This window comes from Coturnix japonica, chromosome 2 (genome assembly GCF_001577835.2).
Source record: "Coturnix japonica isolate 7356 chromosome 2, Coturnix japonica 2.1, whole genome shotgun sequence".
Taxonomy (NCBI): domain Eukaryota; kingdom Metazoa; phylum Chordata; class Aves; order Galliformes; family Phasianidae; genus Coturnix; species Coturnix japonica.
Window position 1 is genome coordinate 38,105,280 of NC_029517.1, and position 27,213 is coordinate 38,132,492.

General features: G+C 40.9%; 2 protein-coding genes across 8 annotated transcripts; one reads left to right on the top strand and one right to left on the bottom strand.

Moving 5' to 3' along the window:
* Positions 1-18,884, bottom strand: EAF1 (ELL associated factor 1). Of its 3 annotated transcripts, none has more exons than XM_015854032.1 (6): positions 18,708-18,884; positions 15,446-15,540; positions 12,902-13,038; positions 10,258-10,424; positions 3,373-3,603; positions 1-1,712 (listed from the first exon to the last, which is right to left on the bottom strand). In XM_015854032.1, the coding sequence occupies exons 1-6, from the start codon at positions 18,808-18,810 to the stop codon at positions 1,666-1,668; spliced, it is 780 nt and encodes a 259-aa protein (XP_015709518.1). In that variant the 5' UTR covers positions 18,811-18,884; the 3' UTR covers positions 1-1,665. The 3 variants fall into 3 exon arrangements, with proteins under 3 accessions (XP_015709518.1, XP_015709516.1, XP_015709517.1); XM_015854030.2 differs by lacking the exon at positions 18,708-18,884 and adding an exon at positions 16,000-17,870; XM_015854031.2 differs by lacking the exon at positions 18,708-18,884 and adding an exon at positions 16,036-17,857.
* Positions 18,691-25,473, top strand: METTL6 (methyltransferase like 6). 5 transcript variants are annotated; one of them, XM_015854037.1, is made up of 6 exons: positions 18,691-18,715; positions 20,048-20,442; positions 21,092-21,226; positions 21,559-21,729; positions 23,386-23,527; positions 24,969-25,473. In XM_015854037.1, the coding sequence occupies exons 2-6, from the start codon at positions 20,161-20,163 to the stop codon at positions 25,115-25,117; spliced, it is 879 nt and encodes a 292-aa protein (XP_015709523.1). In that variant the 5' UTR covers positions 18,691-18,715; positions 20,048-20,160; the 3' UTR covers positions 25,118-25,473. The 5 variants fall into 5 exon arrangements, with proteins under 5 accessions (XP_015709523.1, XP_015709520.1, XP_032298265.1 ...); XM_015854034.1 differs by lacking the exon at positions 18,691-18,715 and adding an exon at positions 18,828-18,940; XM_032442374.1 differs by lacking the exons at positions 18,691-18,715; positions 24,969-25,473 and adding exons at positions 18,828-18,940; positions 23,875-23,991.
* The last annotated feature ends 1,740 nt before the right edge of the window (positions 25,474-27,213 follow it).

The following is a 27,213-nucleotide window of genomic DNA, read 5'->3' on the forward strand; positions in this document are numbered from 1 at the left end:
TGAATCACATCAGCTGTTGCTTTACATCAAGTATATTTCATAATTGTATGTTAAAATATGTACCCACATCATAAAACACTTTAAAAAAAACAATTATTTTTTTAAACGTTATGTACAATAATGCAAAAATATGCCTAAATACGTATTGAATGCAAAAAAAAATTAAAATAAACCATTTAATAAAATCTCCCTTCCAATGACACCCTGCTCTTCAATACCTTAAAAATAAAAGGAAAGAGCTCGGTAAACAAACAGGAGTTACAACACAAACTATCAGACAAAAGCAGTGCAAAGCAGACATTTAAGAATGGAGAGACATCCGATCCAGTCTAAGTTCCAACTGGATTACACCACAACTGCAGGGTCGCTCAGCATATATCACTTGAATTTGGGGTTTAAAAAGTTAGCCTTGTGCTCAAGATTAAGAGGCTGCCCCGGAACTCATTTCCATCGGAGCAAAAAGTTAATGATAATCCAGCTGAGCACCATTTAAACCCCCTTAAACAGGGGTGAATTTCATGGTAAGCAAACATTTCTTGTTCTGTGTAATTCTGCCAAGCACGGAGATCCCGTCCAACAAATAGTACGGACTAAAGTCTACCTGGACAGCTGTGGTGGGAGAGAGAGTTGTGCTGTTCCACAGTTGCTTTGTCGTCTCCTTTTTCTGCATCCTTTAGGAAACTGCAAACAAGGCCCTGGGTCTGACCATTTCAGCAAGTCCATTATCTCCTATTTGTGACACTGCAGTTTCATTGGCAATTGTGCTCCTATATATTTCTAGGACTGAATATCTGAATAAAATTAGATGCTTCAGTTGCATGAGAAAATGCTGATCTGGTTCTGACTCGGATGTGCTCAGGTGACTGACATATATCCTATATCTTGCTAGATTAACTGCCCTCAGAGCACAGCCGACCTGTATGTGAAACATAGCTCTTCTTTGTAAAAGCAATCTGAAGAGGTTTCAGTATTGCTCCCTATATGAGAGGTGGCAGGAAGCTCCATTTAAAGACCTGCTTATAAGGCACTGGTGCAGCAAGGTTTGTGACAAACATGGTTTTATAATTTCTCCTTTCCAACTATTGAAAAGTTATGTCCATTAAATCAATCATAAATAGCAATAAAAACACATTAGAAAAGTCCCAAATCAAATAAATCAACTTAGCGTTGAAGCTTAATTTTTAACAGTCCCACTTCAGTGCACACTGTAGGTTCTGCATGGTTGGGTTTTTTTTAATACTCACTGTTGGTTCATGCTCACCCTATATTACAAAAGCCCCCCAACAGAGACACAATGGGCTGAATATCTTCCACTATGGACTGAATATCTCCTACAAACAAGAAATTTTCAGATGACATGATGAAGTTACACGTTAAGCTTACAAATAATGAACAGATAAGAACATAGGGGCACATACTGGCTTACCCACTGTACATACCTATGTAAAGCTTTTCAAGAATAAGAATATACACAAAATATACACTCAATTTGCAAGGTAAAACAGCCCTCAACATCTGATATTTTACAGAGTTACACATTCCTTCTATTAAAATTCCACACATGGAAGAATTCCTGTGCCAGATCCTCTTTGTAAGCGATATGATCACTTCAAGGTAAATTAGTTCTTCATGTATATGTAAGAGAAGCAGGAAAAATCTCAGCCTCTAGTCATCACTGTCACTCCCAGATTCACTCAACTGCAAGTCATTTCCTATGGGAAACAGAAACAACAGAACACAAGAAGTGTGTAGGCACATTTAATTGCAATCAAAGCAAAGTACAGCCACGTGTACACTAGAAGATATAAATAAGCATAAGAACTGAATGCAAACGTCATCTCTTGTTCCCCATGCCCAAGAGCATTAAGAACCGCACAGGGCTCATACGAAGCCTGATCCAGGTCCAACAGAACCACCTGGTCTGCTCCCCAGAGGGAAGACAGCACTCCCTCTGCTAGCAGCTGCAGAAGGCACTCCACAGCCTCCACCCACCAAACTCCTGTATACAGCTCTAGGACCAGGCACTGAGGAATTCCCTGGCTTAATTGACTTTATTAAAATAGACTTCTTTGTTTTAAGGCAGTTTGGGTAGCCAGTGTAAGGCCTCCACATGTCAGCAGGCCAGAAAAAATGTTAGAGCCATTGCAGCTCAAAGCTATTGGCTGAAATCAGCTGATACAGGGCGTGAAGGTTAAGGAAGGCCAAGGGCAGCCCTCCAAAGCGCAAAGAGAGATCCAACACAGGAAGGACTGACTGGAAGTGGATCAAACATACAGTCTTTGAGCCTGTCTTGCAGACCACTTGTAATCTGGGGAGGTGGATGGGGTAAAAGTGTGCAATAATCATGCTCAAGTTCTGGTTACTGAATCCAGTCCTATGGGCACTCTTCCAAGACGCTGTCCCAAACACAAGTCCTCTGCAAAGCAGCCTCGCAACAGCTACACCCTGGATTTCTTCACCTGCTTTCCTCTTTTGGGGAAATTTGAGTTATGGTCACCAGTGACTTGAATACTCGAGGTCATATTAATCAGAGCAGCAATCACTGCATGAAAAAAAGGAGCTACCTTAACAGCTCCCAAATCCTACACGGGTTAGAGACTTCCAGAAATTCAGTGACCTATGCAGTATTGCAGCCTTGGCCCAAAAGGAGCAGGGAAGAGGCAGCTCACAAACAAAAACAGGGACATGGAAAGAGTCCTGCTGACTTTGCTGAACTTTGGTTTTCACCCAAGTTTCACCTCAGGCATCCACTACTGTCAAGAACACTGACTGGCTTTGCCAATTTTCCTGCAAGCCTCTTCAGTATCATCTGTATAAAAGCCGAACTTCCCTTTCTGAAGCTGGAAACTCTACATTTATCTGCATTTGAACTACACAGTTCCCTCTGTGTGGATTCCAAGAGATGTACTCAAGCTTGCCTCAGGAGAAATTAAAAACAAATTACAATAAATAAGTTGCAGTTTCTTGTAAATGCAGTATTTTAACTCCACTGAACCTGACCCAGAATAAAGCCTAATCTGTGTTTTCACATTAAAATAATTCTCATCATCATATGGTGCACCATATCCACCTGAACTAACGCTCTGCTGTCCACTCTTTCCACTCGGAGGCCTGAATTGAGACTCAGCATGGTCAACACAGGTCACCGTGCTGATGCCCAAAGGTTTTAGATCAGACTGAAGCAATCTTCACAGCTTCAGACACATCTCAGCCTTCTCTTAAACCCCCCTATCTGTCCACATACTTCAGCCAGCGCACCTCCCTGGGATTACTGTTAGGCCAAGTGTACTTCACGGAGCAAGCTTAACATACAAAGTAAGTGATCCCAAGCAGCTTCCCAGAGTAATAAGACAGACAGAAGCCTTTACTTACTGAGCGTGTTCATGAGCTGATTGCTTCCTTGTGGCCTGCTGGTGCCGTTAGCAACAGCATTCCTATTGTTATACTGCTGGTGAGGTGGCTGGGAAGGGGAAACACGTGCCAGCTCTTCCCCCTCACTGCTAGAGCTTTCATCTTCGCTTCCAGATGAGCTTTCTGAGTCCGATGAGCTGCTTCCACTGCTGCTACTCATCTGCTCAATGATTTCAACCTCCGCTCTAAGCTCTGGAATAAAAGGACATTCATGTGGTTGGAACCACAAGTAAAGCCTCGTGGAGTTTGGGAAAGGAATATGAAAATGCAATCGTTTTGTCAAGTAGAATTTATAACAGCAAAATAGCTCAAATGAAAAGAGAGAGTCGGGAAAGAAAAAACAAACAGTCCTGACAATTTTTTCAACCCAGTTGTTGCAGTTGAAGAAGAGCGAAGTTCAGTGTCATCAAACCTTCATTTCTGTTGTTGTTATTTAGAAACTCAGCAGTGGGGCAGACAAGAACAGCTGAGAACCTTCACACGCTGGGGAGTGGTGACAGTACTTTAACCTGCTATAGAGCTAACGAGTAGTCAGGGAAAATGGACTGCTCTGAAAGTGGCAAGTTATTCAACTCTCACACCTCATTAATGGTTACCTGTGTAAAGTAACAGTAGAATACCACGACTGCCTCATCAGCAAGAGCTGGTGCTGGCTGAACAACCAGTTACTAAGCGGACATTAAGGTAAGTCACAAACCATTCCACACTGTTAAATTTGTAAAAAGTATAAGAAACCATCAAAATTTAGGCTCTCGTTGTGCCAGCAGTTGTGCACCCGCAAGGTAAGAACACAGTGCTTGCTCTGGAGAACTCAAAGGGTGAAGAGACAAAGAAGAGACAACACAAGTACAATTGAGCCTACCCAACAAATGGAGAACCAACACTAGGAGTGATTTACCATAGACCAGCCTTGTGAGTTACTCTGACTGAGACAAAACACAGCTCCTGAACTAGGGACATCCCTCCTGATACAGCACAGCCATAGCTTACAAAGCGAGTCCCTCCTTCATGTAAAAATGGCACAGTTTAAGTTCTTGCCGTCTTCAGCCCACACAGGAGTAAGTCTGAGCAACTGGAACTCTTTCTTTTAAAGAAGATCAGTTTTCCTTGGGCTGCTTAACACTTCAGAGTAACAGCTGAGTTTTCAGCCTCCACGTTATTTGCTGGCAGGAGTTACCCCAGCTCAGCAGGTACTGGTTTCAGAAATTAACTTTTCTGTTGCCCGTTTTGAAGCTGCTACTTTTCAATCTCAAAGTTCAGAGCTCAATTTCAAGTGGTATAGATATCCTGAATTAGTGACAAGGACAGCATACTGAAAGAGAATAACTAACTCCAGCCGGGTATTTAGTGATAATGGGGTTGTTCTTCAAATCTACTTCCTGAAGCTAGATCCCTGACTAGGTCAGCTGGGGTTTTTGCACTTCATTAGTATGCCAGGCAAAATTTACCTTTTCATCTTTAAGACACAGCATGAGAGACCATTGGAAGAGGGAGGAAAAATATGCCATTAGGTCAACAGAAGCTGTTATTTTGTACTGTAATGACTTGCTCCCTCAGCCCTTCCCAACACTCTTACCAGCTTTAAGAATCCATTTTGTGGCTGGAGTCTGGTACACGTAAAAATTAGCACTGGTAAGTCACTGTTCTTACCAACCCTTATTTAACATTTCAAATGATAAGCGTTCACTGTGTTCAAGGCTCAGTAAGTCATAGGGGAAAAGTAAACAAGAACAAAAGCACTTTCCCTTTAAATATTTTTTTTCCTAGCTTCATGAAATTTCCACATACTTCTAATAAGGATAAGAATTGTTAGCTGTAAGTTGAATACACTGCTAGAACATTCTGGATTGCAGCAAGCACAATCACATACAGACTGCAGGCCTCAAAGCAAGAAGACTCAATAAATAGGTCTGTAGAAGGATGAGTGAGAATTACACACATATGCTTACTGAGGTAGAGTCTATGGACGAAATGAAGTGTCTCGGTATGTAAATGTGGAAAGAACATAACCAATCCAGAAAGCAGCTTACAAAATGATAGAGGTATTGAAGCATCAGCTAAATGCTTCCTTGCAGTGCCTCCAATTAAAATAGCTGTGCACGTATATACCTGTACCTATATGCTAAGCTGAACAATGAAAAAGTCAGACCTTTCCTAGACCACTTTTTGCTCCTCGAGATCAAGCTCCTCATGTTGATGAGCCTTTAAGGCTTAAAAGATGAGAAGAGTCAGGATGTGCAGCACCCAGCTTTGAGAAAAGCTTTTCATACAGTGCACTTTTGAACATTTGCCTTAATTGAGTCTACATCATCTGAAAAGGCTGACATTGCCAGGGGAATCTTTTGCATCTCTGATGTTACAGCTGTAGGTTTACCTTCAAGAAAAGAAAATGGCTTACTGTTTTATATTGACAGTCCATGATGTTGTTAAAGTAATAATAATAATAATAATTCAACAGCCTTTCTCAGCAGGGCTCTTCTCTCTGTGTATTTCATACCAAATGCCCTAATCTCTTCCAGTAATCATGGGTAAGGGTTCTTGCCTCTTCATTCAAAACCAATAGGCAATGCAGGACTTTTAACTAAAGCCCTAACCTTGGGCTGCAAGAATACCATAGGCTTTTGGAAATAATGTCATTCAGCATTAGGGAGAATAAAGCTGTATGCTTATAGCAGAATACTCACTTTTAATAATGGTATGCAAGCTGGAGAGAAATCAACTTGATATTGGCATTTTGAATATGCAGAGATGGCAGCTAGAAGAGGCAGTACTTCACTGTGAAGTGCAACAATTTTGGTTGAGAAGTCCTTGAGAGTCAAATACTGTTCTGTGGCATAAAACTTACAAGACTACAGCTGCCTTTTAAGTAAATAATATCTGCTCAGATTTTTAAGCACTGAATCTATAGTTTCCAAACCGGATATATATTTATGTGTTTTTTGCACTTAATGTGTGCTTTAATTATGTCAACATTATTACAAACATTTCTGTTGTGGTCAAATACATCTCATAAATAGCAGTAATTTCACATACATAAATGGCTATTGTGGAGCATCTTCGCAAAGGTTAACTGCTTAATGATATTTGATCATAAGTAGCCACGTATTCAAAAGAATAAGCTCTTACCCTCTCTGTTCCTCCTCTCAGGCAGGAGGACAAGATAAAAGCTGTCACAGCAAAAGACTCTTCTAGTGCAGGACCCCATAGACAGTCTCCTAAAGACCTCTCTGCTTGCAGAAAGGACTGGTTTAACTCCCACGTGTTCTGCCCGTGTCCTCAAACACTGCTATTTGAACAGCAGTAAAAAGAGATGGATGCAAGGACCAACTGACCCGGAAGTCTATTTCCCAGCCCATTCGTAAGGGGAGATGAAGAAACACACAGTTGAGGGTAGTGGAGGTAAGCAAAAACCTACACTGAGGCTGGCTTAAAACTATTGTTAAGAATCACAGGGGCTGTGTCTTACCACACCCTTGAACAGGGCATATTGGGAGCAGGGATAGTCACAGTGCCACAAAGATGTTTTCAGTGACCTCCTGTTAGGATTTTAAGTTCTGTGCTGTGTCCATTAAAGAAAAAACACTGAATTTCATCTTTATGTTTTTTGTTTCATACACTGGAGTTAATTCAATCGCAGGAAAAGCCACGGCTTGAACGGAAAGAACACAATCTCTTCACAGCTTAAAATTCTTTAACCATAAAGATACACATAAAAGGACTGAAGACTATCTTACCGCTTCTACATTTAAGTTCTCTTAATTGCTTTCATTATACAATGGTACCACTTCAGCCCTACCTTTGCCAGTACTTTCTCATTACGTAGATGGTTTAGTAATGCTGATGCTCTAGAACAGGTGTGTCCAACCTGCAGGCTGCACACAGCCTGGGGCAGCCAGTAAGAGGCCCCATAAGGCTGTAAGCTTTTAACATTATTATTTGACTTTTAGAGGGTCGACTGCACATAGCTCAAGCACAGACTGAGCAGGCAATGGAACACTGCGGAGGGCACAGCACAGGGCTGACTCTGCCTTTTGCACCACCACACACAAACAGTCAAATTGAAACCTGCACACATTGCACATTACACGTGTTGTGCCGCTTGGCATAACAGTCATTGCCCATAACAATGCTTCAAACCACCCACACCCGTGTGTGCCTGTGAAGACGTGTGTTTTACAAAGCAGACATGTAAGTTTTCTTATTTAATTATTAAACTTGGGCTTGTGTTATTTCGTAAAATAATTTAATAAGTTAACATGCTCTCTTTGGAAGAAACACTCAAGTTCTGTAATTTTCAGTGTTTCACAAGTTCACAAGAAGTATAAAAGAGTTGCTGATTTGTTTGTTTGTTTGCTTTTTTTTTATTCCTATGGATTTGGCCACTCATTTTAATGAGTTAAACACGTGTCTTCAAGGTGAAGATCAGCTTATCCATTCTACATTTCAAACCATAGTAGCATTCCAAATGAGACTTAAACTACAGCAAGCTCATGTGATGGCAAATAAATTTATGCCTTTTGATATATTGGCTAAATACAGTCCTGTGAACACTGGAAACTATGCAGCTGTTGTGCTTTCTGTTTTGATAAAGGTTTGAAAATAGGTTTCAAGACTGCCGAAATATCTTTGCGTGTGTGTGTGTGTGTATTTGTGACTCCATTTTCAATCAACATAAGTATGTTACCTGTGAACTTTCAAATGAAATACATAGAACTGCAATCAGACATTCAACTTGAAGACAAAATTTGATCACGTCTCTTTACCAGATTTTTACAAGCTGTATCTGATTAGAGAGAAATACTCCTTGCTTCACAATCACACCTCGCTCACATCATTGCTTTTTGGCTGTACCTACATATATGAACAAATATTTTCAAGGATGAAGCACAGGAAGAGTAAAATTAGATTTAAAATCTCTGATGGACACATGGAGAACTCCCTGAGAATAGCAACCACTGTCATCTAACCAGACACTGATGCGCTGGTTTCACAAAGCCAAGGTAGAATATCCCACTAGTTTCATGTTTTTGTTGCCTTTTTTTGTTTTAATACAAACATATAAAAGAAGTTTTGTTGCCTATATAATATTAACTATGTTATAAGTGTATTTCATATGCAGCCCAAGACAATTCCTCTTCATACAATGCAGCCCAGGTAAGCTGAAAGGTTGGACACCCATGCTTTAGATAATCAATGATGAAAGTGATAAGAAGTGCTGAAAGGTTGAGAAATGCTTAGAAAAATAAAAAGAGCACATACTGGAAGCAGAAAGCAAACTGCTCAGGTATTTGCTCTCCTTCTTTTCAGCCTTTAAGGATTCTCTCTATGAAACAGCAATTCAACACCCTACTTTTAGTGTAAGTCACGTGTTCTTTAGCTTGATTTTGGAAACCAAACTCAATAGATCATTTGTTTGGTGGTACTTCCCAATAGAAGACCATCATGTGGCAAAAAAAAAAAACCAACCCAAAACTGTAACAGTTCTAAATTATGTGACATATTTTTAGATCACTAGAAAATCGTATTTGCAGTACAGATGTCACAACAGACAAATATAATTATTCTGCTGTAAGAACATGAGCTTTACAAATTGCCACATACATGCAGAGGAGTTCCCCCATGGTTAAATATCTTATATTTCATAAATAAAGACACTTAAAATTTACAACTGATTCAGTTTTTAAATTAATATATAACCTGATAGCTTTCTCCTTACCTATTACACAGGAAATAAAAATGGCAATGCAACTAAGGGAACTGTAGCTAACAAACTCTCAGACTTCGATTCTGTCTGCTGACCAGCTTCCAGGTATTGAAAATATTACTGCTGTGAAAGAGTGAAACCAGTCAGCACCTATACAGAAACACAGACAGCTTAGCTGTAAAAGTGTCATCTAATGATTATCAAGAACTGAAAAGGAAAAAAAAAAGCCCCACTAAGTAATTAACATAGACTGAAATTAACACAGGCTAAGTCTAAAGGCAAAAGTAGCTATGTGGGATAAGGGAAAAGATCCAGAAATAAAATACTAGTCAAAAGAACAGCCTTAAGAGAATATAATTGTGTCTGGTGCCACACAAGTAACCCCAAAGGAACCAAATAAAAATCTAAATTTAAGACCTTCCTTATTCTGACAGTATTAACTGCAGCAAAATAACGCCAGCGTGAAAGGAAGAACTTGGGCAAAGAAAGTGAGCCCTGCCCACAGTGAAACACTGAGACAATACATTTCCTAAGCAGGAGACTCAGTTGAGGCAATAATCGCTTGAAGGGTAAGAACAGCAACTATATGGTAGGTGTGATAAAAGCTAGAGAGAAGCCACGGTAATGGAAGTGCTGGGCTTGTTCTCTCCTTCATCCCTCACCTGATAGCACTGCTTGATATGGCACAGACTCCAGTTCCTGTAATGGGGACACAGTCACTGAGCCTTTCCATCCCCCTGGTAAATGGTTCCAACCTTGCTCTACACAGGGATAACTATTTTTCTTGTTGCCTAACTATATCTTGGATCAGCAGCTTTTGCTGCTGTTGCCTTAGACACCCATATTCAGCCTGTCTAGCATTCAGCTGCAGTAATTTCTACCTTCTGAATTCACACTTCTTTTGTTATCTTTCCAAATTAGAGAAATAGTTTGGAAGAGAGTAGTATAAGCAGCAGTATAAATACCTATATACTGGCAGAAGAGAATAGATAATTCACCTTTAAGATGAGATATAAAGACAACAAACCAACTGTCAAGAACCAGCTTCTAATCCCTGTACATCCTAACATGTTTTTATACATTGTAAGTCGTAGTTTTTATTAAAAACAATCCAAACCCAGAAGTTACACACCCTTCTTTACCTCTCTTAATGTCATCCAGTTGAGGCTCAGGTGAAGGATTATCTTTCAAAGGAGAAGTTTTAGGTCCAGTTGCTGGCTTGGTTGGGGCTCTGAACTGTGGAGGAGGTTGAGATGCTCGGGCAGACTGTTGTTCTATTCGGGCTTGGATCTTACTGCTGCCCTCTGCTCTGAAACAACAACCAGAGACATTGAGCACTACTGTGCATCTGTGTTCAGCTTCTTCAATATCCTGGTGCTAATGCATGATGGGTGACTTCCTTTGAACAACACTCTATGTTGTTCCATTAAGCTGAGCAGTGAGTGACAGGTTTCTGTATGTAACACATGCTTTTGGCAGCAAGTACACCCACTGCAACATCCTTACAAAATGCATTTTCAAACTCAGATGTGTTTCATTGGTACCAAATTTAGTAGCTGAAGAGTAATAAAGGTTTTCTTTTAGCAATCAATATTTGTAATTTTAGAAAAGCATTAGTAACCAGACTAAATTAAACCAACTAGATGATTAAAAAAAATAAATAAAAATCACTCAACAAAATCCTGATGAACATTACCACAGCAAAATACATGTTTTTCTCACTTGCAGTGGTACATTCTCAAACTGAATTCTCTCAGAGGTCAACCTGACTGAAGCAATATGTTTTGCTGACAAACACAGCATACAAGCATTTATTTCCCACTTCTCACTCATTTACCATTATCCCTTTTAACAACAATAAAACAGAAAAAAAACCAAACCCAACAACAGAAAAAAAACCCAGCTTAATATGTTTCCTTAGTGGGAAACTGTCTACAGGATAACGCCGTACTTAGCTGTTCAATCCCAATCAGGTGTTATTTCCTTTTCTGAATCAATGATGTTATTCAGACTGTAGAACAGTCAACATCCTTGGAAGAAAAAACATACTAAGGTCTCTCTGTGACACACAATAATGAAGTTAAAGTATGGGGTGTATTTATCATACAGCAACAAAGCCTTTGGAAATATGTCTCTACATAGCACAGCATGGAAACAGTATACGTGTATAATAGCTCAGTTTTGGTTCAAGAGGGTCCCAGCTCAGTAGTGTGACACTTTGTGTCTGTAAGCTATTCCCACACAGGAACAAGTAAAAGCAAAAGACTGTTTCCAGTATTAATTATGTTCTTAGAATTACAGAAGACCATATGTAAATAAAATGCAGTTTATCCTCTAGGAATGTAATCAGGATGTTAATGCTAAACACACTGCTCCCATAGTGTCCATGGGTTGCTATAATTGAAGTAGCCATGAAAAAAAATAAAGCCACGACAGGAGACTGAAGGATTTAAAAACATCACTGTCATGTTTTTGTAATGTTGCTGTCAATATTCCACATCATAACATCATGTGCAGTATGGATCATTAAAAGGTTCATACTTGTGGTCTAGTGGTTAAGGATTCAGCCTTTTTTTCCCCCCTCCCTGACTCTGCTTAAGGAAAGCTGAAATGTTTAAACCTTGGGAGAACCAAAACTTAGTGTATCTGAACAGGGTACTGAACACAAGCCCCCCTGGTGCTCCTTTGGCTCCTCTCTGCTTTAAGCTAAATCTGGAATTATCAGCTGGATTTAAATAGCTGGGAATGTAAATCTCACCTGTAAGTGCTCCTATCCAGTGGAGAAGATGCCCTGCCTTTGAGTGACACATGGATGAGTTACCATTACTGACTCAGAGGAGCATTACAATCCATTTACTTTTAACTCAAGGTGTTTTTTGGCAAACTTTCATCCAATTCCTAACAAGCTGCAACCCACGTTCCTATTACTTGTAGCATCTAAAAGCTCTACAGTGCAGCAAAGTGGTTTCTTCTTAAAAAGAAAAAGTATCACACTTGTAGAATTGTTTAAGACCTGCTTCTTCTGGAAACAGCTTTTAGATCTCGGTATCCTGTGGTTCAGTGGTGCTGAAAGCACACACTCCAAAGGTTTCAGGCACTTACAGAACAGCAAGGTTACTAAAAAAGTTCCAGCTGCTCACTCTGTAGTGTTTGCACAGCAAGTCTGGATATTGGGGCAGAGAGATTTCCAGCCTCAGCAATTCCAGGCAAAAGCTCACAACTGTTATTTCTTCAGTTCTCCTTTTTTTCTTTTTTCCTTTCATGTCAAAGCTTTGGACTTCTACTCCACTCAATGTGTCATTGATCCAATACTGTGATAAGCGTTTCTTGCTCCTTAATAGTATATTATTAAAGTACCACGACTCCCACAGAAGCTGCAGGGAACAAGCCCATAAAGCCCAACAATCCTTTTGACAGCCTAGTATTTTCATCATCTGTTTCAACTAACCAGAGATTCCTGAAACACATTCCATCTTTCAGTCAGCTTCCAAAGCTTCAAATCATCAGAGATGCTTCACTTCTAACTATAATTACGTCCCTTCAGCGGTGGAAAATTTACGTATTCTTTACTCTTGGATTCACGCTCCCGACAGCTACTTGTGGTTTTTTAAGGCAAGATAATTGGCTGCGTAAAGCTGATAAGGTTTAGTAAGCAAACATTATTCCAAAATACAAGATAATTGAGTTCAGGTGTGAAAGACACAATCTGAGCAGGAAACTTCAGCAAGAATAGAATTCAGATGAATAGAATTCATCCTATTAACTCAGCCCAGTCCCCAGCTTTACCTTGTTTTCTTGACTTGAATGCTGCTACTGAGTTTTTCCAGAACATACTCCCCAGTGTCATGATTGATAATAAGCACACAGTCCTTCTGATAGGGCCTTTTATTTCCTTTAAAAACAGTCATTGGAGGAGTTGAACCCTGGTATCAAAGAAAGAGCATATTTTTGTTTGGTTATATTACCCTATCCAAAAGTTTATAAACATGAAGACAAATGAATGCATTCCTTCTGACTAGGGGGCTAAGCAGTTAATAGTTAGTTCCTATTGAAAATACTCGTTCATGAAAAGGGAAAAATACAATTAATGCAGTAGAGCCAACTTCCTCATAGCAACATTATGCCTTTCACCATTTTATGTGCCTATAAAGTGACGAAACACTTCCACAGTTGCCATGATTTACATTTGTTTGCTTTCCTGCCATTAATGTGCATCAAAACACGACATTACAAGACATACAGGAATAAGCTCTCAGCTATGAGTCCTACGAGTCAAATATTAACAATTCAGAATGCAATTCCTTATCCCAACATGGTTAATGAATAGAATATGCTTCAACCTAAAATGGCTTCAGACCTGTAAGGGTGAAAAATGAGAATTTCCAACAGAGATACTGTAAGATGTACAGGTACTATTCAGAAAACATCAAAGTCTTGTGGCAGTCTCATCTTCAAAGGCATTTTACAGTTTTATCACTCCTACATTTAAGCGAAGAAAATAACATTTAAGGCAATAAAAAGTAAGTTGAAAGTCAAAGCCTGCTCCCTGCTGACACATAATTCAGGAAACAAAGAGCAAAATTAACAAAAGCTGATCAAAGTTTGTTGGCCATCACTCTGCTAACCAGGATCTCTAAGCTCACAAAAGATCATGATTTGGGCTGAAAAATGAGCAGAAATGGAAGCCCTACCTTAGTAATCCCTAACACGGGGCTTCCAGATCCTGCTGATTACAGCACAGAGGAAGGTGGATGAAACAGGTAACGTTAACCAGAGCTATCTGCTAAACACACATGCTTGAGTACAGAGATTCTTCATTTCCCCAGCCATGGTTGTTTATCAAACATGAAAGCTGCTAAATCCATAAGTAGAAATAGTGCTTCAAGTTACCCAAGCAGACAAGGGACACAAAACCAACTCTACTGAACAAATCATTAAACAGAGACACCCCCGGGGATCATGTAGTTTCAAAAAACAAGCTAGAACCTGAATCCAGCTAGCACGCAACTCAGAAGCAAAGCAGGAAGCAAGAAATTCAGTAAACCTTGTAAGAATGAAATGACCTCAGAATTTTTCACTCCTCTTCATTACATTTCATGTTCCTAAGGAGCATAAGCAATTCTCCCATGGAGCAACATACACACAGTAGCTGCAGTTAGTAACCATCCCTCTGGAGCACACCACCAGCTGAAAGCCACTCATATACATGGGAATGCAATCAAATTAAACTCATCAGAACAAAGATTTGGGAAGGGGAATTACAAGTGATGTTGTTCAGCACAAAAGCTGAATGAACAGCACAGTTTGCAGCCAATCAAAGATAAATACCATAGCTATTAATCACATCATCGCCTGCTCCCAAACAGCACTACTGCACTCACCACTTTTATAGACAAATGAAAGCACGCAAGCTCCTAAACGCGACCAAAGCCATATAAAAGGCAGGAGCAGGGCAAACAGGCTAAAGCCTTATTCAGCAAGAATTATCACAACACCATCAGCTACTGATTAAAAATACCTGAGTGCTAAAATAAAGAATCCCACAAGGATCTGAGATGCGGCTTGCAAAGTGACTGCTGCTGCCCTGCAATCAGCAAACTTATCTGCATCTGTGAATTCTTGCTTGTTAGCTTGACACGTAGCGTTATTCAGCTAATAAACAAATCCAGTTCCAGCATGCGAATGCTTTTTCTTTTTTGTTTTGTTTTGGTAAGGCAACCACAGAGCTTTCAAGTACAAAACAGCTGCATCTATAAACAGCTTGAACACTTGTTTTATTACCGTTTGACCATCATCCTCACCCAGTAGATATTTATGGCACAGTTTGAGGAGGAAGTGGATGGGAAACTACTTCATTGTTGCTCACTAGAAAACTCCCCCCTGCTCCCATTGATAAAGCTAAAGGCAGGGAACCATCTGTGCTATCTGTGTGTGTTGGAAATAAACAAGCCTACAGGCCTAGCTGCAGATTCTGAATAGCACATCCTGACTGAACACACCGTTTCTTTGCTTCTATCCCTTACCTTGCAGCAGTAAAAATGGAAGGAAAGCAGGTAAAGAGCTTCAGCTAAAAGAAGTTGTCCTTTTATACATGTTACACTAAGAAGGAAGGAAAAAAAGAACCAACTGGAGCCCTACAAATAAGACCTTTAACACAGACTCAATCGTACAGACCTCTCCTCACATAACATGCTGCAAGTCTAGCAGCTCAAACACTAAGCCCACCTGTTTCTAGAAAAGACTGAAGTAAAAAATAATAATATATAGGACAGAGTGGAATTACATTGCAAAGAACTTGAATACATTCAATAGCACAGATAGCATTCTTACCGGAATATGCGGCAAAGTGATTGTTACATCATCTCCTTTACCCACTTGGATCTCCCCTTCACAGGACGTATCAATCGATGCCGGCTTAAAATCATCTAAGGAGGAAAACAATTGTGGTTATATCTCTGGGAGTCTTCAGAACTTGGAGCCTTTAGAATTCTCCTTTGCAAAAAGGCAATGCACATTCATTGTTGCTACAGGAAATACTAAAATACACAGTAGCTTGCACCAGGGGTGGAACAGTACAACAGTACAACCTGTTCATACTCACAGCCCGACACTTGATGATAATAGATGCAAAATTCACCTTTTAAAGTGGAAGTAAATTACCAGACTGTGTCTGAAAGACCAAAAGCAGGCTCCTCCTGACGTGTGATGCTGCACACAGGTGTGAAATTGTACCAAGCATCCCATAGGAGTATCAGGTCCCAGACCCAGAACCCAGGCTCCTGCCACCTCCAAACCTGAGGACTCCCATCTACATCAAAGGCTAATTGGGTGAGACCAGCTCACTGAGCCTCACTGATATTTCTGACTACTAACAGATATCTTGCCTCTGCAACACCTTGAGAAGACACCTTGGCTCCCACCTATGGGGAAAAAAGAAGGTGCTGATGTTCTTTCACCAGGTTCCACACAAGGCTGAAGCTGCTGTAGATGAATGGAGAGCATAACTGAGGTCAGACACTGCTGCAGCTCTAAGCAAAGCCCCGCTTTAAATAATTTCTGCTGCACTAATGAATTTGTGTTTAGCATATTTATTTGAACTAAGAACATTTTAACTTCAAAGTATTTCCCCCCTCTGATTCTGTCATGCTGCTGAGCCATAAAAAACACGTAACATTGTGACAGAGGATTTAGACAGAATGAAATAAGATCAGACAGCTAAGTATTTCTCACAACCAGGCATCCAATTCCAGCATCTCTGGATACGTAGAGGTGCAGTTACAGTCACAACCAAGACTTTTAATTACTGCATTAGTTAAGACATTAATACCTTAGAAAACCCAAATTTTAATTCTACTTTGAAAAGCACGTTTGCTGGGGAAAGAAAACAGCTTGTAATAAATTCTCATTAAGGGGACGTTAACGTCTAATTGAGTTTCACTTTGACAGCACAACAAGCAGAATCAGGCACACTTGACTTAATCCTCATCCCTTAACTGCCAGACCAAATCACATCTTTCACTCTCATCTGCACAATCTATTTCTAGCTATTGTTTCCCACCTACTTGATGTGCAAGCTTGCTAAATAAAATGAACCAGCTGTAGATGAGCTGGCATCTTTGCCAAAGAGGGATCAAGAGCTTCAATGGCACAGCCGCTAAATGAAAAAACACAGCACAGTAAAATACACTTATTCCAAGCAAGCACACAACAAATTGCTTTCATTCTGAAAGCTCATTAGACACCCATGCTTGACTAGTTTTGCCATAGATGGAGAGCACGTATGTCTCTTCAGGTGTAAAACCCCATCCTTTCACCAGAAGTCAAATAGATGCGTCTCCCAACCTGGTTCTTCAGTACAGGATTTCATAAGCATCCCAGAAAACAATAAAAGTATTTTAAGGAGGCAGAGACAAATCCAGCCTGCAAAATCCTCTTACTGCAGTTTGCATGAAGAGGATTACAGGAATGATATAATGCTCAGTTCCCAGGCAGATCACCCAAGATCAACAATTAGGAAAGAGATAAGTTTTTGCCAGAAAAGAGATCTCACTTGAGTGTAACTGACTGAAAATACAGCACATTAAAACCTCTTCTGAAATCAAAACATACTCTTTCGGTTGTAGCCTGAAGTGCTTTGGCTTTGCAACCCCTGGAGAACTTGATTATGAAAGCACTTTACGTTCTAGAAATACACTGCATTGCTATCCGGATACGGCTTGGGTTTAATTCGTGCACTATCAGACAGCATCCTTATTCCTTTGATGGTCGGGCTATTTTAAATCTTTGATTTATAAGTGGGGATTTGCCGGTGCAGCAGAGCTGGCTAGAAGCATCCAGTGTTATATGTAAACAGCTAAATACATCAAACGCATGTTATGGCATTCTTCAATCTGGTGAACTACGTATGATCAGAGGGGGGAACCACACACCATATAAGCAGACAGAGGCTTCTGTTTGGGGAAATAGCTTTGCTTCAAGCACTGATCATCTCGAGGAACAGCTCCAAGTTGTTCCTTCAGAGCTCACTTTGACCTCACCAAATGACACACTCACAGCCATGAGACTGCACACCCAGGACTACGCATCACATAACAAAAATCTCTAGCATTAATTGTACCAGTTCCCCACCCAATCAAATAGCAACCAAAATACAACTTCTGGATCATTCTCATTTACTTTTGCTGATTAACTCCTCATTTTTAAGCCCTGGGCCTGCTTATAGAATCATAGGGGTCGGATGGGACCTCTGGAGATGACCAAGCCCAACCCCCTGCTAAAGCAGGTTCCCTGCAGTAGGTTGTAAGGATGAAGTAGCAGTTCCTTGAGGATTATTAGGAGACAAAATAGCAATTTCTTGCCCACAGAAATCCAGCAGAGGAATGCAGTGAGCTCCTCTCCCAAACCACCTCCTTAACATGAAACAAAACACATCCAATGCCACAGAAGAACAGTAGGAATGATCTCTGGTGACTTGAAAAATGGCAGATTGCCCCAGTCATTCTAAAACTCTGTTAATGCCAGAGACCATTCCTCAACATTTCTCTCACTCTTCAGAGTTACCACATGTGTGGCAACACTGTGTGAGCCTGAGCCACTTCTCGGCGCTTCCCCATCAAGTGACTTCCCATCTAGATCGCTAGAGGAGGGGTCGTGGGATCATGACGGCAACCACCTCCATCCATTCAAACTTTAAATTCAAACCGCGGCTCCTTGAGCTGGGCCCGCGTTGCCATTAAGGAGAAGGATAAAGGAATACAAGCGGCAAGCCGTGCTTCCACGGAAAACTTCAGAGCCTTCGCCCACTGCCCGCTGAGACCCCGAGGGAGGGGAGGAGGAAAGGGGGATGCTCACGGGGGAAACGGGCGCAGTGAGAAGGGAGAAGGAAGGGCCGGCGGGAGGCACAGCCGCAGGGAGCGAGGGGCGATGGAGGGGAGGGACCCCCGGGAGGGCGGCGGGCACCGCGCGGCCCACGGCCCCAGCGCCGCCCGGCGGGAAGGGGCTGAGGGCAGGGGGCTCGTCCGCGGGAGGGAGCGGGGCGGGGAGGAAAGACGCGGCTGGGCTAAGCGGGAGGAGAAGGGAGGGCGGTGCTCACAGCGGATGGTATGGAAGGAGGCCTTGGGCCGCCGCTCGAAGCTCTCGCCCAGCTGCAGCGGGTGCTCCTCCTTGTCCAGCAGCGGGTTCGCCGAGCCGTTCATGGCCCCGCACCCCCCCTGTCCCGTCCCGGCCGGTCCCTTCCTCTCCTCCGCCCGCCGTGTGCGCTGCCGCCCCGCGCCCTTCCGGGCGCCGAGTGCAGCCGGGAAAGCGCTCCGGGGCCCACGGCGGCGGGTGCGGAGCGAGCGGCCAGGGGAGCGGGACCGAGCGGGGCTGCGGGCCCCGGGGAGGGGGAGCGGGCACGGGGGAGGGTCCCCCTCGCTCTCCGCCCTCGGGAGGGCAGGACAGCGCGGGGCACGGGGACAACGCGGCTCAGGAGCCGGCGCCGCGGGTAGCTTGGGCCGGGCAGCGCCGTGCGGGTGTGGGCTGAGCACACATGGAGGGGGGGACGTGTGGTGTGAGTGCTGCCAGGCTGCACCAATTCTGTGGTTTAATTCAGCGTGCTGTCCTGGGTCTGGGTGTTTGCGGCAAGGCAGAGCTTAGAACTACCTTAATGGTTTTGGGATTGGATGTTGGGTTTTTGGGTGGTGCTGCGTGGAGCCAGGAGTTGGTCTCAGTGATTCTTATGGGTCCCTTCCAACTCAGGATATTCTGTGATTAGGGATAGGAGCTGGATCCCTCCTCAGCCTACACAGACCCTTTTCATTGCTTCATTTTTCTTAACTCCTGGGTGGAGGGGGGAACAAAAACACTCAAAACAACAAACTGGTTGTTGTTATGGTTATAAGGGTTGTGTATATTTGGGAAGAAGCAGGGAATGAGTGCTGACACAGGCTGGCTTTAAGCATTCTCGTCACCATGCTGGTTTTGCTTTGTTGCCCAAGTATCTTGGTGCTGTAAATGCTGATGTTTATCTCACTGAGCTGAGAAGAGGAAGGAGAAATGCTAACACAAGCACAGATTGCTTTACCATCTTGAATGAGGCTGTCACCTATTTATCACTACTTTTGTCTTAGGTGTTGCTAACTGGAGTTCACAAGAACCGAAGTTTTCCTTTTAAGTCAGTTTTAGTGCAAGAAGTTTATAGCTACACCATCTTTCCCTTGGAAGGTGGATTTCTACAATGCATGAAGTAGACCAGTAGATTCTTTTAAGCATTTTCTTTAATTTTTATGTCAGTGGGATTTCATGCTCAGTGTTAGCTTGCATGGAACAGTTCTGAAATTAAGAGAAGTCAGATGGCTTTGCAGTTTGTTATGTACAATAGATTAGCATAAGGCCCTAATCAGTATGCACTGATGCATTGTGACTTTTCCTAATATTTTTCTTTTTTTTTTTCAGTTTCTTTTAGATATTTGGGAATTTTATCTATGTTAAATGATGGAAATGTACACTGAAGGAAAGAAAACCACCCTTGGGTCTTTGGTATTCATATCTGTGTGAAAGATTCTAGGATGTTCCATGAAAACACATCAGCACATTGCTTAACTACAGTAACAACATCTACTGAAGATGGTGCTTTCCAAACAAAAGGCCCTAATACAAGAATCCTTAGCCCGGAAGAAGCAGAGAGACTGGCAAAACATCAGGTTTTGGTGTCTGACTTCAAACAGCTGAAACTGGAAAAAGAGGCACAAAAGAACTGGGATCTGTTTTACAAAAGAAACAGCACCAACTTCTTCAAAGACAGACACTGGACAACCAGAGAGTTTGAAGAGTTAAAAGCGTGTCGGGAGGTGAGCTCTTTGCACTTCCTCTGTGACAGATGGGATTGACTGTTTTCAAATGATTTAATAGTATTTCTAATTCAGCCATGAATTTGGGAGCACTAACATGTTATGTGTGCGGTGCTCTGTGCAGTCCCTCTTATTATCAAAGGTAACACCTCAGAATCAGATGCATCAGATCAATTTAAAATTGACCCACGTGGATGCTGAGAATGAAATCTAGAACACTTTTTCTGTGACCTAAATAGACTGTAATGTGATGTTTAGAGTTGGAGCACTTCAAAACACAGCTTTAAGGAAAAGCACCCAGAATTACAGGCTAATTGCTAAACGTTGTTAAGAGGAATAGTTATCTGCATCTGTTGCTCCTTATATCTGAACGAGACAAGGCAGAAATGGTACAGCAATCTGTTTAGTCATCTACCCCTCAAGTAATTAAGAAGTATTAATGCGTTCTAAAAAGATGTGTACTTTTACAAAAGTCAAGATTCCTCTTCTGTAGTGTGAAGGTTATCCAGTGGATGGCTGCTTTAATTTCTGAGTCAATGGTAATTAAACTTGATTATTGCTTTTTATGTACTGATTGAACTGTGTCTCTGCTGATAGAATGAGGAAACCAAAAATGATGTGTTTTTTTCTTGGCTTTCTTCCACCCTAGTTTGCAGACCAGAAACTGACCATTTTGGAAGCGGGCTGTGGGGTTGGAAACTGCTTATTTCCGCTCCTGGAAGAAGATCTGAATATTTTTGCATATGCCTGTGATTTCTCTCCTAGAGCTGTTGAGTATGTGAAGGTTGGTGTGATATTTGGAACTTCTTTTAGAGTCTTAGAAACTTACTCCATTACAAATGATGGAGAGATGGGCTTCCCATATCATCCCTATATGAAAAGTAGAACAGATTTTATTCAAGACCTATGTTTCCCATGTCAACTTCTAGTATTACAGTCATATATATGAATGAATGTGTTGCAGACTCTGTTTTTTGGGAGCAATACTATATTTCTGGCTATGGGGTATAAGCAAAATTTCTCAGGCATGGAAGCATCCCTTTATATTTGTTTTATACTTTTTTGATGCAGTGCTGCTGATTCTTGAGTGAAAACATGCTCTTTTTGTTCCTCCAGAAAAACCCCTTATACGATACTGAAAGGTGCAAAGTGTTCCAGTGTGACCTTACCAAAGATGATCTTCTAGAAAATATACCAGCAGATTCTGTGGATGTCGTCACCCTTATATTTGTGCTTTCTGCCATTCATCCTGACAAAATGCATCTTGTATTGAAGAACGTTTACAAGGTAACTCATTAACACTTTATTTAACAGCCTTTAAAGCACCTGTATTCTCTTTAGCTTGAAATCAGTACAGTTTTATTCTGAATCCTGGTCTGGCGTATGTTATAAACACAACAAAATGGTATCTTGTAGCTGTGAGTTTGGCTTTGATGTTGTCTGATACAAATAATGTTCACGGGTTGTTGAAATGAAAAAAAAATAAAGGGCTGACTATAGCAGGACTAGGGGAAATGGTTTTAAGTTAAAAGAGGGAAGATTTAGGTTGGATGTTAGGGGGAAGTTCTTCACTAGGAGAGTGGTTCGGCCCTGGAACAGGCTGCCCATAGAGGTTGTGGATGCCCCGTCCTTGGAGGTGTTCAAGACCAGGTTGGACGGGGCCCTGGGCAACCTGATCTAGTAAAGGTGTATGTTTGGTGGCCCTGGCAGGCAGGGGGGTTGGAACTACATGATCCTTGAGGTCCCTTCCAACCCAGGTCATTCTGTGATTCTGTGAAATGTCTGGTGATGAGGTATAGACGATAGCAAACTAACTGACTTCCAGAATATGGAAAGACTTGCAGTTAGGACATTATTGCTATTATTAAACCTGCTTGACCTGCAATGATTTGGAAGTGGAGTGCTTGGAGATTAACAGTAATATAGAGAGACTCAGCACCCTGGGCTGCCTGTGTAGGCTGGTAGGTAAAGATAGGCCCCTCCAGAGGGCAGTTCTAAATGATCACAATCAAATTGGTTTTATATATATATGATCTCAAGTCATATATTGACTGTGGAGAGGCATAGTCAACGTGTATTTTTTATATAAGTGTATGCATGCATTTGGGCTTTTGTATTATCAGATATCCTGCTCATTTTATTATCAGTAGTTAGGAAAAGGAATGTTTCATTTTTTTTTCCCCACGTACCTCCTTTCTAAAGTTGAGATTGGTTTGTAGCTCTGGCACCTAAAAAGGCTAATTACTGTTTTCTGTGTGGAAACGTCTGGCTCATTTAACTCACTTGTAGGTTTCTGTACAAATTTGCAAGTTGCAAATATTCATTTTCTCCTCCAACAAATGCAGCTGGCATTGCTGAGGTTGAAAGGTTGCATGGATCAAATATCACCAGTCTGAAAGGGTAGTGATTGTACCTTTCTAAACATCTTCATAGCTCGATTCCTTTATCAAAGAGCAACTTAAACAAAAAAAACTAACACCTGACCTGCAACCCATTTTCCTATAATTGTTCCTTTTTTTTTCCCCCCTTACATTGCACTTTATTTTTCCTTCTTGCATTGAAAAGTTGTGGTTTTCTGTATTTTATTTAGCAGAATTGCGTGCTAGGTGGAACCCTAGCCAGCAAATATAACCCTGATAGGATTTCATTTTTATTGTTACACCATAGACATTTTTCTTTCCTCTCTGTTTGAAGAGTGTTGCAGAAAGCTTCTTAATTGTTCAGCACCCAAACAGATATCTTAAAGCGTATTGTGGTGTTCATGGGGAAGAATTCTTTTAAAAGCTAACAATCCACTTTGTATACGACACTTCTGCTGCATGAGGAATTAATTTGAAGTATATATTGCTTGTGTATGGAGCGTGTTAGGATACCTTGTCTTAATTATGTGTGTATAAACATGAATGCATAAATCTACTTTATTACTTTATTTTTACATGACAGATATTAAAACCAGGCAAGTGTGTCTTGTTCAGAGACTACGGACTGTATGATCATGCGATGCTCAGGTTTAAATCTGGCAGCAAACTTGGAGAAAACTTCTATGTTAGGCAAGATGGGACAAGATCCTATTTTTTTACTACAGGTAAGATGTTTTCTATCATCTTCTACTTAAGTTTGATTCAGAGAATTGGTAACATGCCCATAGAAGTTTTGTTTCTGCACAGGTGGCTGTCAAATGGTCAAGTACTTCATCTGCCCTCTCTTTTTGTTACTATTTATGGGAGGTTGTTTATTGGATCGACAGGACTTTATGGAGCTGTTGCTTCATTTATATGTTCTATCTTGTAATGAGAGCAGAAGCTTCTAAATTTGTTGGATTTCATTCAGATCTGTTTGTATGAGGGGAAAAAGAACAAAGTTCAGTAAAAGTTCAATAAAAAAAACATTTGTGATGCAATTTTGCTGAGGTTATTTCTGGTTATTCATGAGGTTATTCCTGGTGTGGAAGATTGTCTGCCAATGAAGAGCAGAAACATGACTGAAGGGCTGAGCAGATTGTACCCAGATCCTACTGAAATATCTGTGGTCATTGTCCTCTCTTTCTTCATGAAGTTGAGGCAAAAAAAGGTTTCCATTTGATAAGGTATTTTAAGAGCTTTTCATTTAGTGCTCTCAATGCTTTAGGAAGGATGGTAATTGTTGCAGGTTATTGGCTGCTAAATTGAAGCACAGAGACATGAAGGAATTTGTTAAGACTCTCAAAATGAACTGGGTTTATAGCTCATCTCTTAACTCCCAATTCTTCATGCTAAACTTTAGTGGACCATTACTTCTCCCTATCAAATATAGGGCACTGTGTAATAAAAGCTCAGTGTTTATTTCTGTGGACTCCTTGTTCCAAGTATAAAGCAAAATACTCTCACTGAAGAGACCAATTTGAAGCCAAGTAAATGTTCATATATTATGACATAATGTATTACCTAATTGCTTCTGATATATAAAAGACATTAATCATGTCTGAGATCTTTCTGTTTTTCACAGGACTATGATGAAATCCAAGATAATGCGGGCTATTCTACAGCTTCACTAAAGCATTTCCAGAGCTATTATTTACTGAGTGATTTTTAATTCCACTTTAACAAATTAGCTCTTAAAAAGAGAATGGGTGCTAAAAGGACCAAATAAGCAATGGACCTATCTATGTAAATTTAAATCCCATTCTTAGAGTGTGTGAAATATCAATTTCAGTTGATGCACAAGTGCTATTTATTAGTTTTTCATTAATGTGGATTCTCCACTTTAGAGGAACGCTCACTGTTTATGGCCAGCCCATGTGTTTTCCTGTTGGGTTTATGATGACAAAAGCCTGCCTTACTGCTGAAGTGAATGGTCTCTCGTGCCCTTCTCACTTTATTTAGTGCGAGTGCAGCAGTCTCCTTGTGCAGAACAGCTTAAAATCTAAAGGCGCGTGGTTTTTCATACTCTAACTCATTGGAACATAAGCTTATAAAAACGCTGGCTAGCGCTTTAAACATAGCAAAAACATAATTTTTCATCTAATGCTTGTTTTTTTTCTCTTCTAGAGTTCTTGTCTCAGCTCTTCAGGGCAGAGGGATACGAGGAAGTGGTCAATGAATACGTGCACCGAGAAACTGTGAATAGGAAAGAAGACTTGCGTGTTCCAAGAGTTTTTCTTCAAAGCAAATTTCAAAAGCCTTTCAGTAAGACATAAGTTCTTACTGATTATCAATAGCATCAGTGATAGCACATAGTGTTTCCTTGTGGGTGTTCAGCTGTTTGGTAAACCATAAATGACTGCATCCTCTTGGTTTTCATCCTCGGATATGAAATATGAATGTTAATTCTAATTAAAACTTAAGATGGTTTTGCAAAGCAGGAAACTTGATGAGTACCTGTATTCCTGTTTTTAAGGTAAATCCTCTGCAGCACTGTTGGAATATCAGATGATATAGACTAAAAAATGTTTAATTTGAAGTTCTAGCTTTTATTATTAACTGGCACAATTGTTATTTCCCTTTTTATTAAAAGCTATTTTTATTAAAAGCTATAATAAGCGTTCTTTTTCTATCACTTGTGTTTATGATTGACTTCTTAATGTTACAGTATTTCATCTTTTCATTTCTTCTAAGAGGAAAGGTTGAAGGAATGGGGCTTGTTTAGCTTGGAGAAGACTCTGGGGGGACTTCATTGTGGCCTTCCAGTACTTGAAGGGAATGTATAAACAGGAGGAAGAATGGCTGTTTACAAGGATGGATAGTGATAGAACAAGGGGGAAAGGTTTTAAACCGAGACAGGGTAGGTTTAGGTTAGACATGAGGAAGAAGTTTTTCACTCAGAGGGTGGTGATGCACTGGAACAAGCTGCCCGAGAAGGTTGTGGTTGCCCCATCTCTGGAGACATTCAAGGCCAGGCTGGTCTGGTGGTTGGCAACCCTGCACGTAGCATGGGGGTTTGAAACTGGATAATCATTGTGGTACTTTTTAATCCAGGCCATTCTATGATCTTCTTTCAGCATTTGCAGGGCTTCCGAGTATGATTTCTCAGGTGCAAGAATGAAATGGACTCAGTGAGGGATACTTTTAAGTTGCTTCAGTATATTAATCTTTTTAATGTGCTCAGCATTTAGATACTTTAAGTGAACATATGTTTACATATGTTCCTAATTTTAAGCTTGAAGGAAATAGTTAAAGAATCAATTTGTCTTTATCCCTAATTAATTTCATATGTTCTTCCTTTGCTTAACCGAAGCAGTCAAGGTTTTGCAAGTCAGTTTCCCATTTGGAAGGAAAATTTGTGGGCTGGAAGTACTTTATTTTACATTAAGTGTATTCTGCTTCTCCTTTCCTGAGCAGAGGTCTTAACTCTTCTCTGTCACTCTCAGAATAGTGTTGGTTTTTGCTGTTTCTGTCACTAAAAGGAGTTTTGATGTTATGCCTCAGACTGTCACAGACCTGACTGCTTGAAGGGGATTTTTCTTTTCCCTTTGATGGCCCTGGCTCCTTGTACTGCAGAACCACTTGTTCTTGGATTATATCATCTCAAAAACATGTCTGCATCTTTAACCTGCGTTTTGAACAGCTGCTCTGCAGCAGGGGAAGTATCTGGTGACTTGTGCAACTGGCAGCAGTGGTAATGTAATGCACACAAGTTGCAAGAAGGGAAATTTCAGAGAAATACTGTTTTTTGGGTGGGTTTGGTGTGTTTTTTTCAGTGGGAGGAATGGGGAAGATGTGTGCAGGCAGACGTTGGGACATGGCCAGAGAGGTGTGGGACCTCCATCTTTGGGGATATGCAGAAGTTGAGTGGGCAAGGCCTTGAGCAACCTGCTTGAGAGTGGCTCTGTTCTAAGCAGGGATTTGATCTCTTGTGGCTTAAATTACTCAGGTTGTTGCTCCACTCTACTTGTGTGCTATTAGATGACACATATCATTTTCGGCATAAAGCCTCCTACTATTACAAAGTTAACCAGTCAAATGGGAGCTGTCAGAAGTCCTCTATAGCTGAGATGGTTCTGAATAAATTTTCAGGAGATCATTGCTTTGTTTCAGGGCTTTACAGCTTGTTAGTTTTGGTTTCTTTTTTTTATCATCTGCTACAGTGAGCCCCAAAGCTGAATTTATTGTATGATCAAACTTGGGCCTCAGTGGAAAAAGAGATTAAGCAACAGATTTCTCCTTACGACTCTTAGAGGGTGGTTATTATATGACATGTTATTTTACAGAGAGTATCATCCTGGGGTTTATGTATTACTAATTCCCTGCTGTGCAATCCATTAGTACTTTCTGCCATACGAGTAATAAATGTCTA

What these genes read in the sequence shown, in the direction of transcription:
- EAF1 (XM_015854030.2), bottom strand. Translation starts at nt 16,273, where the DNA reads ATGGCTCAGCAGCATGACAGAATCAGAGGGGGGAAATACTTTGAAGTT. An exon ending in CTTCTCAAGGTGTTGCAGAG is followed by an intron (nt 15,541 to 15,999) that starts GCAAGATATCTG and finishes TTTCCTCCTTAG; the next exon opens with ATGATTTTAAGCCGGCATCG. An exon ending in TCACTTTGCCGCATATTCCG is followed by an intron (nt 13,039 to 15,445) that starts GTAAGAATGCTA and finishes CTTTGATACCAG; the next exon opens with GGTTCAACTCCTCCAATGAC.
- METTL6 (XM_015854037.1), top strand. Translation starts at nt 20,161, where the DNA reads ATGTTCCATGAAAACACATCAGCACATTGCTTAACTACAGTAACAACA. An exon ending in GAGCTGTTGAGTATGTGAAG is followed by an intron (nt 21,227 to 21,558) that starts GTTGGTGTGATA and finishes TTGTTCCTCCAG; the next exon opens with AAAAACCCCTTATACGATAC. An exon ending in ATCCTATTTTTTTACTACAG is followed by an intron (nt 23,528 to 24,968) that starts GTAAGATGTTTT and finishes TTTCTCTTCTAG; the next exon opens with AGTTCTTGTCTCAGCTCTTC.